The sequence below is a fragment of the Ornithorhynchus anatinus genome, chromosome 17, assembly GCF_004115215.2.
Source record: "Ornithorhynchus anatinus isolate Pmale09 chromosome 17, mOrnAna1.pri.v4, whole genome shotgun sequence".
NCBI lineage: Eukaryota > Metazoa > Chordata > Mammalia > Monotremata > Ornithorhynchidae > Ornithorhynchus > Ornithorhynchus anatinus.
In genome coordinates this window covers 20,238,070-20,250,758 of record NC_041744.1, presented here as the reverse complement: position 1 = coordinate 20,250,758, position 12,689 = coordinate 20,238,070, and the positions used below count along the sequence as shown (strand labels likewise).

At 51.6% G+C, this 12,689-nt stretch overlaps 1 protein-coding gene and 1 long non-coding RNA gene across 2 annotated transcripts in view; both read left to right on the top strand.

Annotated features, from left to right (window-relative positions):
* Positions 1 to 7,123, top strand: part of LOC120638936 — a 39,629-nt gene extending 32,506 nt beyond the window's left edge. Inside the window, exons 3-4 of the long non-coding RNA XR_005660993.1 lie at positions 6,689 to 6,760; positions 6,985 to 7,123. This is a non-coding gene — a long non-coding RNA (uncharacterized LOC120638936). The remainder of the gene's footprint in view (positions 1 to 6,688; positions 6,761 to 6,984) is intronic.
* A 602-nt stretch (positions 7,124 to 7,725) lies between these two features.
* On the top strand, positions 7,726 to 8,133 carry NANOS2 (nanos C2HC-type zinc finger 2). The gene has a single exon (XM_029082559.1). The coding sequence runs from the start codon at positions 7,726 to 7,728 to the stop codon at positions 8,131 to 8,133; it is 408 nt and encodes a 135-aa protein (XP_028938392.1).
* Positions 8,134 to 12,689: the final 4,556 nt, after the last annotated feature.

Here is a 12,689-nt window from a genome sequence, read left to right as displayed (position 1 = left end):
AACTGTCCGAACTGACTGATAATCTTGTATCTACCCCATGATTAATATGGCACATAGTAAGCGCTTAACAATTACCACGGTTACTTCTATTTTCCACCAAGGGAGGAGGAAATGCTGATTCTGAACAAATGCCTCTGATTGTACATGTACTAGAACTTTAAACACGGATGCACCAAACTCAGCACACTGTCAACCCCAAAAGGGCAAGGAATCACGTCATTTCCTTCCTTCTTGTGTTTTTGTAGGTTTTCCAAACTCTGCACACTGTAGGCTCTCTCTGAGTCCTCAGGGACTCTGGATTCTGTCACCACCCTTCCCCTGTGGTCATCTGGGATAGAAACTTCTAGAAAAGTGAAGCTTAGCACTGAGCCCCGGGAGAACTCAATAAATACCATTACTACTGCCGGCGCCCGATAGCCAAAGGGACATGAGCACATTTCGGAGGGCCCCGTGACCACGATGACATAAGGAGCTGTTGTTTCCATGGCTGAAATCTAGTCAGGGAATCCTGACCCCTGTGCTTACATTTCTCTGGTGAGTCTCTGCTTTACAGGCAAAACCCCTAATTTCCAAACCCTAAGGCTTCTCCCAGTCACAGTGTCCTTTGTACAAGAGGGAGTAGTGGATACATTTAACTTCTTGCACTTGGTTTTAGATGGGAGGAGATTTTGTAAACACACAAATGCCATTCATATGGCAAGACGTAACCCTCAGAATTCACCGGATGCACATTATTTTCTCCTCAAATCATTTCATGACCAGACAGATATGCCCCAGTTAAGATGTTCTGTAAGGGGTACCTCAATTTTTTCAAGTCTTAAAAGGCACCTTCATTCTTACCCCTCCTGGGGCTTTCTAACAAAGGGTGCTGTTTTGACAAATGTAGCCCCCCTTCCCCCTTACTAAACAAGAAGTCTGAGCAACTGAGAGACCATGAAATACAAAGAAAACAGCAATTGGCTTCTTTTATACAATAAGGATGATAGTAGGTCTTCTGCACCTAATTTGTGCCAAACCCTATGCTAAATGCTGGGATAGACACATCATCATCAGATGGGATACAGTCCCTTTTCCTACACGGGGCTCACTAAGGAGGAGAGAACAGATGATTCCCATTTTAGAGAGGAGGAAACTGAGGCACAGACAGGTTAATTGGCTTGTCTGATAACCCCATTATTTATAGTCCAGTAGGGGAGACAGACTGATCTACACAGAAGCAGAGAAAGGAAAAATGGGTTCATAGGAAAGGAAAGGCGATGGGGTTCTGTTCACTTAATGCCCACATGGCTGTTCCAGTGGAGTGGGTTATCTCTCTGAGTAAAGAAGGCAGTTTTGGAAACTCCAGACCATACAGTCCTCCAGGGCTAGGGAGTACCAAAGAGATTTTTCTCAGAATTTTCTAAGAGACTTTATAATCATCACACAAGGGACAGCAGCCTCTAATCTGTTTTCATAGAGCGCGCTGTGCCAAATAAACTAAATGTCACTTTCTAAAGCAGAAGAATCTGGTTTAAGAATTCCCGTTCGGGGTAAAGACAGGTGATTTTATTTGAAAGCGGACTTTCCCTATTTGGCCCCCAATCTGTTTCGCTCAAAGAGTGAATCTATGCTCCAGTTGGCTGACTAAGCGGGCTACAAAATCCCTCATCCTAACGGCAGTCAAAACCAAATCTCTCAGAGAAAAACCTTGTCCCTGGGAACATCATTCGAAGAAAAATCCATGTTAGAGAATCTCTGGATGGGGAAGCGGCCTGGAAGTTGAGAAGTCGAGCCGGGTGGCAAAGTTAAATCGGATACTGACCTCTACAGGGTGGACTGTGCCCCATCCCATGCTAGACATTCCAGCTGGAAACTCTTTGTTTGGCTAATTGAGCAAGGTAAGAGAGTCAGGCTGTTGGTGCCATTTCAGCTTCCCTCTTTCTCCCCACCGCACCCCCAGCTTCCAAACCCCAGGCACTGTGGGTGTATGTGGGCAAGCTGGTCCTGGTAGTTTACAGACCTGGCACCCGAGAGCCCTCCCACTAATATTGCCTCGGGTGATGATAACGGTTGCTGTGCCACACATTTCCAATCCCCCAGTTGGTAAGAAGTAAAGTCATGAAATAGTTTAAGCCCTGACACAGTCTTCTGCCCCGGATGAGAATAATAATAAAAGTGACATTTAAGTGCTTACTATGTGCTAAGCATCGGGGTAGATATGAGGTAATCTAAAGTGGGGAGGAAGACTCAGCCCCATGTGGGGCAACCTGCTTACCTTGTATCTACTCCAGCGCTTAGAACAGTGCTGGGCACATAGTAAGCTCTTAAATATATTATTATTATCATCGCTCAAGTGCAAGGTGCCTTTTCCAAAAGGGTCTGGGGGCGTCCACGGGGAAACACCGCCACCTCGTGGTCCTCGTTTGCACCTGTTGCATTGGGGGGGTGAGAGGAGGGGGCAACTTTGAAGGTGGACTTTCGTAGGGGTAACAGTTGGCGAGACATTCCAGTCTCTCAGAGGCCCTTATTGTGCGCCTCCTCGACGCAGTGCACTGTGCTGAGTCCCGTGGGCCTCTGGGCACAGTGCTCTGCACACAGTAGACATCGTTCCCATCGGGAGAGAACCATAGAGTTAGAAGACCACTAGTCCAAGCGTTGGGGTAGATACAGGTCAATCGGGTCAGACACGGTCCCCGTCCCAAATGGGGCTTCCAGTCTAAGTAGGAGGGAGGGACAGGAATTAAATCTCCATTATGTGGATGAAGAAGGTGAGTGACACAAGTTAAGCGCTCGGTCAGGTCAGTCGTATTTATCGAGCACTTACTGTTGCAAAGCACTGAACTGAGCGCTTGGAAGAGTACAATATAATAAATGGACATATTCCCTGCCCATGAGCTTAATAGGTATAAAATAAATGACAATTATCGACATAAGTGCTGTGGGGCTTGGGGGGGGGGGATGAATAAAGGGAGCGAGTCGGGGCCAATGTAGAAGGTAATGGGAGAAGATGAAAGGTGGCTTTAGGGAAGGTCTCTTGGAGGAGATTTGTCCAGAGATTTGTCCACGGTCACACCGCAGGCTAGTGGAAGGCCTGGGATTAGAATCATCATCATTATGGAATATACAGTTGACTCTCAACATCAGTGCCAAGTATGGGTGAAGATACAAACAGTTATCTTGTGTTCCAGTCTCTCCCAGTGAATTGTCATCTTTTTTTGTCTCGGTTCCCAGCCCGTAACTGAGGCTCTGACTCGGTTTCCCTGAGTCCCACTCTTCTAGGCCTGTGTCTCTGCGAGGGCTGCATCTCTCTAATCCCCTCCTTCTTTCTCTTATCAGTCTCCACTTGTGCCAGTTTGTCAGTGTGGGCTGTCTGCGGCCTTCCTCCCTTTCCCCAGGCTTAGTTCCCCCCCTTACTCATCTAAGCATGTGGATCTGTGACCTTCAGACATTTGATATTCATCTGCTAAACCAGCAATTTTGAACGTATCTTTAAATGATATATTATAAATCATTTATATTAGTGTTTGTCTCCCCCCTCTGGACTGTAAACTCCTTCTGAGCATGAAAGGTGTCTGCTAATGCTGTTGTAGTCTACTCTACCAAGCGCTTAGTAGAGCGCTCTGCAGAGAGTAAGTGCTCAATAAATACTACTGATGCATTGATTACATCCCACGGAAGTGTGGAACCTCTCTTTTTCCCAACAAACCAAGTCGTCTAGGTCAAAGTATCAATGGGTGAAACTGACAAGAGATTCAGGGAGGAGATTGGGATGGGGGAGGGTGGTGTGTGTGTGTGTGAGAGAGAGAGCTCAAGCCCAAGACCCGAGGCATCTCAGATAATAATAATCATTGTTATTATTATGGTATTTGTCAAGCACTTACTATCTGTCTAGCACTGTTCTAAGCGGTAATCAGGTTGTCCTACGTGGGGCTCAGTCTTCATCCGCATTTTACAGATGAGGCAACGGAGTTACAGAGAAGTTAAGTGGTTTGCCCAAGGTTGCACAGTGGAGAAGTGGCAGGCCTGGGATTAGAACCCACCTCCTCTGACCCCCAGGCCATGCTGCTCTGATCTGTGGCCTGTCAGTTTCTCCCCACTCGGGGGCTAGCACTGGGGAAGGGAGAGATGGGGGGGGGATTTGTCCCTTGTCTGTTCCCCCTGACCCCCGTGTACCCCCCATCCTTTAGAGTCCGTTATCTCCCCTCCTGCCCCCTATAGAGCTGGATGCCCGACTCCCTGGGGCCAATATCTGCCCCCCAGAGCGGTGCAGCCCCTTCAAACCACACTCTGACCCTCAGCCCTTCAGCCCCCCTGGCCCCCCGTCCCTCCCCCAATTCTGGCCACCATCTTCCACCTCCTCACCTGACCCTGACCCCCAGCTCTCTGTCTCAGAGTGAAACTGACAAGAGTCAGAGGCAGAAAGGAATGGCAAGATCAAGGGTAGATAGGACCACCTCCATCTGGAAGCAGGAAAGGGGTGTGTGGCCAGGGTTCAGGTTGGGCAGAGTAGGGGTCCGGGGCGTATCAAGTTCAAGTAAACTCCAGGCCGGTGCATCGCAGATCTATCGGTTCCTGCCACTTTCCTCTTCCGTGGAGGCGGCGGAGTGGAGAGGGTTGCCCTAAAGCGTGGAAAAGTTGTTTTGTAAAAGTCACTAAACTTCTCAGTGCCTCAGTTTCCTCATCTGTAAAAGGGGCAGTCAACACCTGCTCACCCGCTTGGACTGCTCGTTGCAGGCAGGGAACATGTCTACCAACTCTGTTGTAGTGTACTCCCCCAAGCGCTTAATACAGTACTCTGCACACACCAATGGGTTTTCTTTATGGTATTGGTTAAGCACCTCCTGTGTGCCAGACACTGAACTAAGCACTGGAGTAGATAGTAAGATTGACACGTGGGACTCAGTCTTAATATCCATTTTACAGATGAGGTAACAAGCTGAGAAATTAAGAAACTAGCCCAAGGCCACAAAGCAGACAGGTGGCTGGAGTTAGAACCCAGGTCCTTCTGACTCCCGGGCCTGTGTTCTATCCCTCTAGACCATGCTGCTTCTCAATATTACTAGTTACTAAATGGCATTTACTGAACACTTAGGCCTCAGTTCTCTCATCTGTAAAATGGGGATTGAGACCGTGAGTCCCATGTGGGACAGGGACTGTGTCCAACTCCATTTGCTTGTATCCACCCAAGTGCATAGAACAGTGCCTGATGCATAGTAAGCGCTTACCAAATGCCTCCATCATTATTATTATTTCTACTGTTTCTCCTGGTCCCATCCCATGCTCCCACCCTTCTTCTTTCCTCTCTGTTCCCTCACCACCACCACCGAACGCCCTGGTCCTGCTATGCGGTCTCATTTTTTCCATTCTGCTCGCTGAGCCTCTTTGCACCCTTGATTCCTAGCTCCCTCAACTTGATCCCCCCAGCCCTTCTGAGATCACATCTCTCCCAGGAGGCCTTCCTAGAATCCTCTCTAATCCCTCCACCATCCCTCCATCCCAAACTCTCATTTCAGCCTTTCCATGCTCCCTAAGCACATATGTTATCATGTCCCATGAAGGATTTATAGCTATATCTTATATGCTCCATGGGAGCCCTATGTGGGACAGGGCCTGTGTCCAACCCGATTTGCTTGTATCCACCAGCGCTTAGTACGGAAGAAGCGCTTAACAAATACCACAATGATTATTATTACTCCCCGTCTCCCGGGCTGTTGATGATGATAATCATGGTGTTTAAGTGCTTACTATGTTCCTAGCACTACTTGAAAAGCTGGGGTAGATGCAAGATCATCAGGTCCCACGTGGGGCTCACAGTCTACGCAGGAGGGAGAATACAGATGGAATCCCCACTTTGTAAATGAGGGAATCGACGCATGGAGAAGTTAAATGACTTGCCCAAGTTCAGAGAGCAGGGAGGTGGCGGAGCCAGGATTAGAACCCACGTTCTTGGACTCCTAGGCCTGGGCTCATTTCACTAGGCCACGTTGCTTTGAGAGCGAAGTCTTTGAGAGCAGGGATCGTACTTTTAACTCCTGTTTCCGCCTGAGTTTGTATTCCCAGCTCCACAGCACTTACGGACTCCAGTCATTCGATGGCATTTATTGAGTGCTTATTGTGTGCAGAGCAGTTTACTAAGCGCTTGGAAAGTACAATTGGGCAACAGATAGACAATCCCTACCCAACAACGGGCTCACAGTCTAGAAGGGGGAGACAGACAACGAAACAAGTAGACAGGCATCAGTAGTAGCAAATAGAGTGTAGACTGTGAGCTCGCTGTGGGTAGGGAATGTGTCTGTTGTTGTACTGCACTCTCCCAAGCGCTCGGTACCATGATTTGCACAGAGTAAGTCCTCAATAAATACGACTAAATCTAATGACTTACAGATGCCTATTCTCTCCCTTTCCCCTATCTGAAACTGATTTTAGCGTCTGTCTCCCTTTGTAGAATGTAACTCCCCCTGTGGAATATAGGGATCATATCTACCAATTCTCTTGCATTATACTCTCCCAAACACTTGGTAATCTATCTTGTAGACCCCCAAGCACATAGTACAGCACTCTCCATGCAGTGGGTGCTCAATAAATATGATCGATCACAGTACTCTGCACACAGTAAACACTCAAATACCACTGATCGATTAGTTGTTGCCTCTCCGTGCATAGCACAGCGCTTCACAAGTGCTCAATAAATTCCACTTTTCGACTGAAGGGAAACGACGCCATTCCCCGCTTTGAAGGGATGTAGAGATCCGCATCTGTGAACGTAGAGATTGACATATAGGTGATTCCTCTAGTACAGCTGAGTTATATTTCTCGAAAATACGATTTTATCACCTAGAGTTGTATTGTGGGGTGTGGTTTTCCTCTCAAGCGTGGCCTAGCGGCAAGAGCACGGGTTTGGGAGTCAGAGGCTGTGGGTTCTAATTCCGGCTCGGCACTTGGGTGTGTCGCCTCGGGCGAGTCACTCAACTTCTCCGTATCTCAGTTACCTTCTCTTTAAAATAGCGCTTAAGACTGCGAGCCCCACATGGGACAACCCGATGGCCTCGTACGGACCCCGGCGCTCGGGACGACGCGCGGCACGTAGCGAGCGCTTAAAAAGTATGTTTTAGAATCCCATTCCAGAGCCTCAGGCGTCATCGGAAAGTCCTTTATTACATTATGCGTCCTCTGATGATGACCACCCCACTGCAGTCGGGGAGGAAGGGCGGATAGGTGGAAGCGGGGGCGAAGGGGTGTCTGCTGGGGTCATCTGATCAAGTAAGCGCTCGATGAATACGATCGAATGGATCCGTCAGGGGAGAGGGTTTCCGATCGAAGAACCACCCCGGCCTCGAGGCGATCGGGTACCCGGGAAAATCGCCCGTTAACGTGGCCGGGCTGGTTTCCGAACCGGGCCGGAGGCCTCCCACGGGAAGTCCTCTCTGGGGTCCTGCAGCGGCCACCCCCGGGCCCTCCGGGCCCGGCCGGGGCAGACGGGCGCCTTACGGCTCGGTGGCCCTTCTGGGGCCTGTCCGGCTGCGACCCCTCCCCGCCTTCTGCCCCACCCGTCTGGACCCTGAGGCCCCCCTGGCCGCAGGAGGCAGATGAGGTCCGGACACTCCCCTGCGGCGGGGGGGGGGGGAAGGGGAAGGGGAGAGGGTGGCGGCCCTTTCCTTTAAGGACAGGCCTCGCTGCATATAAGGGCCTGTTGCCGAGATCTCCGGGGACCCCGTTTGGCCGGACCTCTCCCCCCCGACGCCCACCATGCAGACCCCGGCCCACTTCCACATGTGGCGAGACTACTTGGGGCTGAGTCAGGTGGTGCTGGCCCTGGCGGAGGCCAGGCGGGCCGGGGCCGGCCGGGACCCGGGCCGGGAGGAGGCGGAGGGCGGCCGGGAGGAGGCGGCCGGGCCCCTGCGGCCCCCCGCCCCCCGGCCCTTCTGCAATTTCTGCAAGCACAACGGGGAGTCCCGGGCGGTGTACCGCTCGCACGGGCTGAAGGCGCCGGACGGCAGGGTGCTGTGCCCCATCCTGCGGGATTACCTGTGCCCCCTGTGCGGGGCGTCGGGCGACGGGGCCCACACTCTCCGCTACTGCCCTCTCAACCCCGGGGCGCGGTCCCTCTTTGGCCGCCGGGGCCTCGACGCCGCCGGGCCCGGGGTCAGGCCCTGACCGACCCCCCGGACCCTCCCCTCCACCCGGTGTGGCCTGGCCCGTCCGGTGCCACCTGCCGCCCTCTCCCCCCCGGCCGGTCCTCACGGCCGGCATCTTGCCAACGTCCAGATGGGTGACCCCTCTGCCTCCCCCGGATGCCAACCCCCTGGGCGTCTCGGGCGGCAGGGGAGGGGGCGTCCCACCGGCCTGCAGACCCTCGGGACCCCCACGGTGCCCCCCGACCTCCGGTGGACGACGCGCCTCGCCGCCGGCCACCTCAGCACCCTGGACAGTCCGGATCCGGGGATCTCCGGGTTGCTTTTAGGGGGTCTCTCCCCTCTCCCCCTCCCCGTTATTCCCACCCCCGGGAGAGGTGGGGCGCGGTTTTAGGGAAGGGGGATGGGTCTGGTGGGAAGCCCCGCCGTGTCAACCACCGCCCCCTCCCCAATAAAAGAACCTCCTGGTGGTGGTCAGCTCCTCCTCCTCCTCCTCTCTGCGGTCCGCTGGGGTGGGGGGCTGTGGGAAGCGGTATGTACTGAGCGTTCACTGTGTGCGGAGCGCTGTTCTAAGCGCTTGGGAGGATGAAGCAGAAAAATCAACCAACGGGGGGGATGGGAGGGGCCGGTGTAGGGCCCCCCCCCGGGACCCCCCTCTGGCCTTTACCTTCCCCCAAGTCCCATCGCACACTACCCACGGGACATAATAAAGGTAGTTGTTAAGCGCTTACTGTGTGTCAAACGCTGTTCTGAGCGCTGGGAAAGATCCAAGCTTAATCGGCTTGGACGCAGTCCCCGTCCTACGTGGAGCTCCCATTTTTAACCCCCCCCTCCCCCCAGTTTACAGAGGAGGGACGTGAGCCCTTGAAGCGACTTGACCGAGGTCACACAGCAGACGAGTGGCAGAGGCGGGATTAGAACTCACGTCTTCTGACTCCCAGGCCCCGGATGTAGCCACTTCATCGTCCCGCTTCGCTGCTGGATTTGCGGCCCAGCTGGCTGGACACTGGGGGGGGGGGGACCAGGACGCCCTTCCCCAGGCCGGGACCACCCTGATGGAGATTGCACCGGCTTTTGTGGGGGGGCTACAGCTGAAGAGAAAGGGGAGGGAGGGGACGGGTATCCCAAAGGATGGGAAACTGGAAAGCAGTTGGGGGAAAATTCCAGGCCCCCGATGCCCCCTCCCCAAGCCAGTTTGGAAGGGTCAGCCCTGAAAGTCAGATGATAATTATGGTGTTTATTAAGCTCCTATTATATGCTAAGTACTGTGGTATCTTTTAGTGATCGTGGGGCTTGTTATGTGTGTGATACGCTGAACTCAGCACTCAGTCAATCGTATTTATTGAGCGCTTGCTTGCGCAAAGCAACGTACTAAGCGCTTGAGCACTCTACCGACCACTGGGGTAGATGCAAAATAACCAGGTCAGACACAGTCCTTCTTTGCAATTGGGGCTCCCGGTATACGTGGCCAGGGAGAACGGATTTCACCCACATTTTGCTTATGAAGAAATGGAGGAACTGAGATAATAGTAATAATAATTGTGGTACTTAAGTGCTTAATATATGCTAATCACTCTTCTGAGTGCTGGGATACGTGCAAGTTTATCAGGTTGGTCACCGTCCCTGTCCCACATGGGAATCACTCATCCCCACTTTTAGAGGTGACCGAGGCACAGAGAGGTTAAGTGCCTTGCCCAAGGTCACACAGCAGGCCAGTGGGCAGAGCTGCGATTAGAACCCAGATCTCCCCTGACTCTCCAGGCACTAGTTCTTTCCGCTAGACCTCTCTGCGCTGGTGTAGGTCAGAGATGGCTGGAGCGGCCAGATGGTGAGACCAGGGAGTCCAAACAGTATCCCCGGGGGGGGGGGGCGGGGAGGTGGAGGGAATGGTTTTGGTGTTGAGTCCCTATCCTCTGGCATGGAAAATCCCATTTACGGCCCCGGTCCCCAAATTCATTCAGTCGTATTTACTGAGCGCCGACTGTGTGCAGAGCATTGTCCTAAGCGCTTAATAATAACTGTGGTATTTTAAGTGCTTACTATATGCCGGGCACTATACTAAGAGCTGGGGTGGGGAGGGAAATACAAGCAAATAGGGTTGGACCCAGCCCCCGTCCCACGAGGTGCTCACAGTCCCAGTCCCCATTTTCAGATGAGGAAACCGAGGCCCAGAGACGTGAAGCGACCTGCCCAGCGAAGAAGCGGCGGAGGCGGGATTAGAACCCACCACTCTCTGACCCCCCAGGCCCGTGCTCTCTCCTCTGCACCATGCCGCTTCACCCTTATGCGGGGTGGAACCCCCGCCCCATGCCAGAGAAGCAGCGTGGCTCGGTGGAAAGAGCCCGGGCTTGGGAGTCAGAGGTCATGCGTTCGAATCCCGGCCCTGCCACTTGTCAGCCGTGTGGCTGTGGGCAAGTCACTTCACTTCTCTGGGCCTCAGTGACCTCATCTGGAAAATGGGGGTGAAGACTGTGAACCTCACGTGGGACCACCTGATTACCCTGTATCTACCCCAGCGCTTAGCACAGTGCTCTGCACATAGTAAGCGCTTAACAAATACCAACATTATTATTATTATTATCATTATTATTATTAGGGCCCCGCAGTTTTTCTCCAGGGGAGCAAGCTGGCCTGCAGTTACGGCTTCTGTCCACCGGAGGGCGCTCCCGCACAAAGACAGTTCTTCAGTCAGCAAGTGGGAATCGATTATTATAATAATAATTATTATTATTAAGTGTCATCGTGTTTCCGATTCACAGCCCTCCTATGGATATATTTTCTCCAGAACATCCTGTCTTCTGCCATAATCCGTAAACCTCTCTAAAGGTCCTTCCGTTATCGTTCTTAGGGGCTCCATTTAACTTCTGGCCTGCCTCTGGCATGTTTTCTCTATTTTTCCTACCATTAGTGTCTTCTCCCGGAGAATCAGGGCACCTGATGATGTGTCCAAAATAAGCCGATCTAAGTCGAGTCTAAATCTAAGACCACTTTGGCTTCATCTGCTCCAAAAGCCGTTCGTTTGGTCTTTGGGGGGGCTGTCCGCGGCATGGGCAAAAGCCATCTCCGACACCTCCTCTCAAAAGAGTCGATGCTCTTTCAGTCCTGTTTTTTCACCGTCCAGCTTTCGGATCCATACGTCGTCCCTGGAAGCACCGTAGAGTTGACAGTCTGTATTTTCGTGTCAGAAGCAGCACGTTTCGTGGACTTTTTCCAGGATCTTCCTAGCAAATCTTCCTAACATTAATCTTCGGTGTATTTCTTGAACTACAAGTTCCTTGATTACTGATCCCAGGAGAGAAAAACTATAAATGCGTTAAAACTTCCAGTTGGCATGATATTTTTTTTCCCTACATTCAAACGCAGGCTCATCTTTTTTGCTCTGCTCTTTAGGTTTTAATAAGAAGTCCTTCAAATCTTCACTTTGGGGTAGTAGAGTAGCATCGTCAACATAACGCAGGTTGTTTATATTCCTTCCTCCAACCTTTACTCCCCGTTTGCCTTCATCCAGTCTGGCTTCTCTCGTTATGTTTTTGGCAGTGGGGATCTACCTTAATAATAATAATAATAATTGCGTTTGTTAAGCACTTACTATATGCTAAATTCTGGGACGGGACAGGATTATTACAAGATAATCAGGTCCCGCAGGGGCCTCACAGAATAAGTAGGTGGGAGAGCAGGTATTTAATCATCATTTGGCAGATGAGGGAACTGAGGCACAGTTGAGTGAAGTCATTCATTCATTCAATAGTATTTATTGAGCGCTTACTATGTGCAGAGCACTGTACTAAGCGCTTGGAATGAACAAGTCGGCAACAGATAGAGACGGTCCCTGCCGTTTGACGGGCTCACGGTCTGATCGGGAAAGTCACTTGCCCAAGGTCACACAGCAGGCACGGGGCGGACCCGGGATTAGAACCCATGTCCTCTGACACTCCCAGACCCATGCTTGGGCGTGGGAGTCAGAGGACATGGGTTCTAATCCCCGCTCCATCACCGGTCAGCTGTGTGACTTTGGGCAAGTCACTTAACTGCTCGGTGCCTCAGTTATCTGTAAAATGGGGATTAAGACTGTGAACCTCACGTGGGACAACCTGATTACCCCGTATCTACCCCAGGGCTTAGAACAGTGCTTGGCACGTAGTGAGTGCTTAACAAATACCAACATGATTATTATTACCTCACCTGTAAAATGGGGATTAATACTGTGAGGCCCACGTGGGGCAAATCTGATTACCTTATATCTACCCCAGCACTGATAGCAGTGTTTGGCACATAGTAAGTGCTTAACAAATACCATAATTATTCCTGTTATTATTAAAACCACATTGGCGAAACACATCATGATGTACGCTAGAGTGTAAACACCTTGAGGATGGGGATCGTGTCTGTTAACTCTGTTGAACTCTCCGAAGCGCTTAGTCCGGTGCTCTGCATGGAGTAAGGGTTTGATAAATGCCATTGACTGTGGACTTTGACTTTGACATTTGACAATGTCAAATGACGTGGACTTTGCACGCATCTCTTTTTGACAACGAGGCGGCGTCCCAGGGTGAATTTAGTGCAATCTGGTTTTGTGAA

Bases quoted from the DNA above. Each gene is read 5' to 3' on its own strand.
- NANOS2 (XM_029082559.1), top strand. From the start codon at position 7,726: ATGCAGACCCCGGCCCACTTCCACATGTGGCGAGACTACTTGGGGCTG.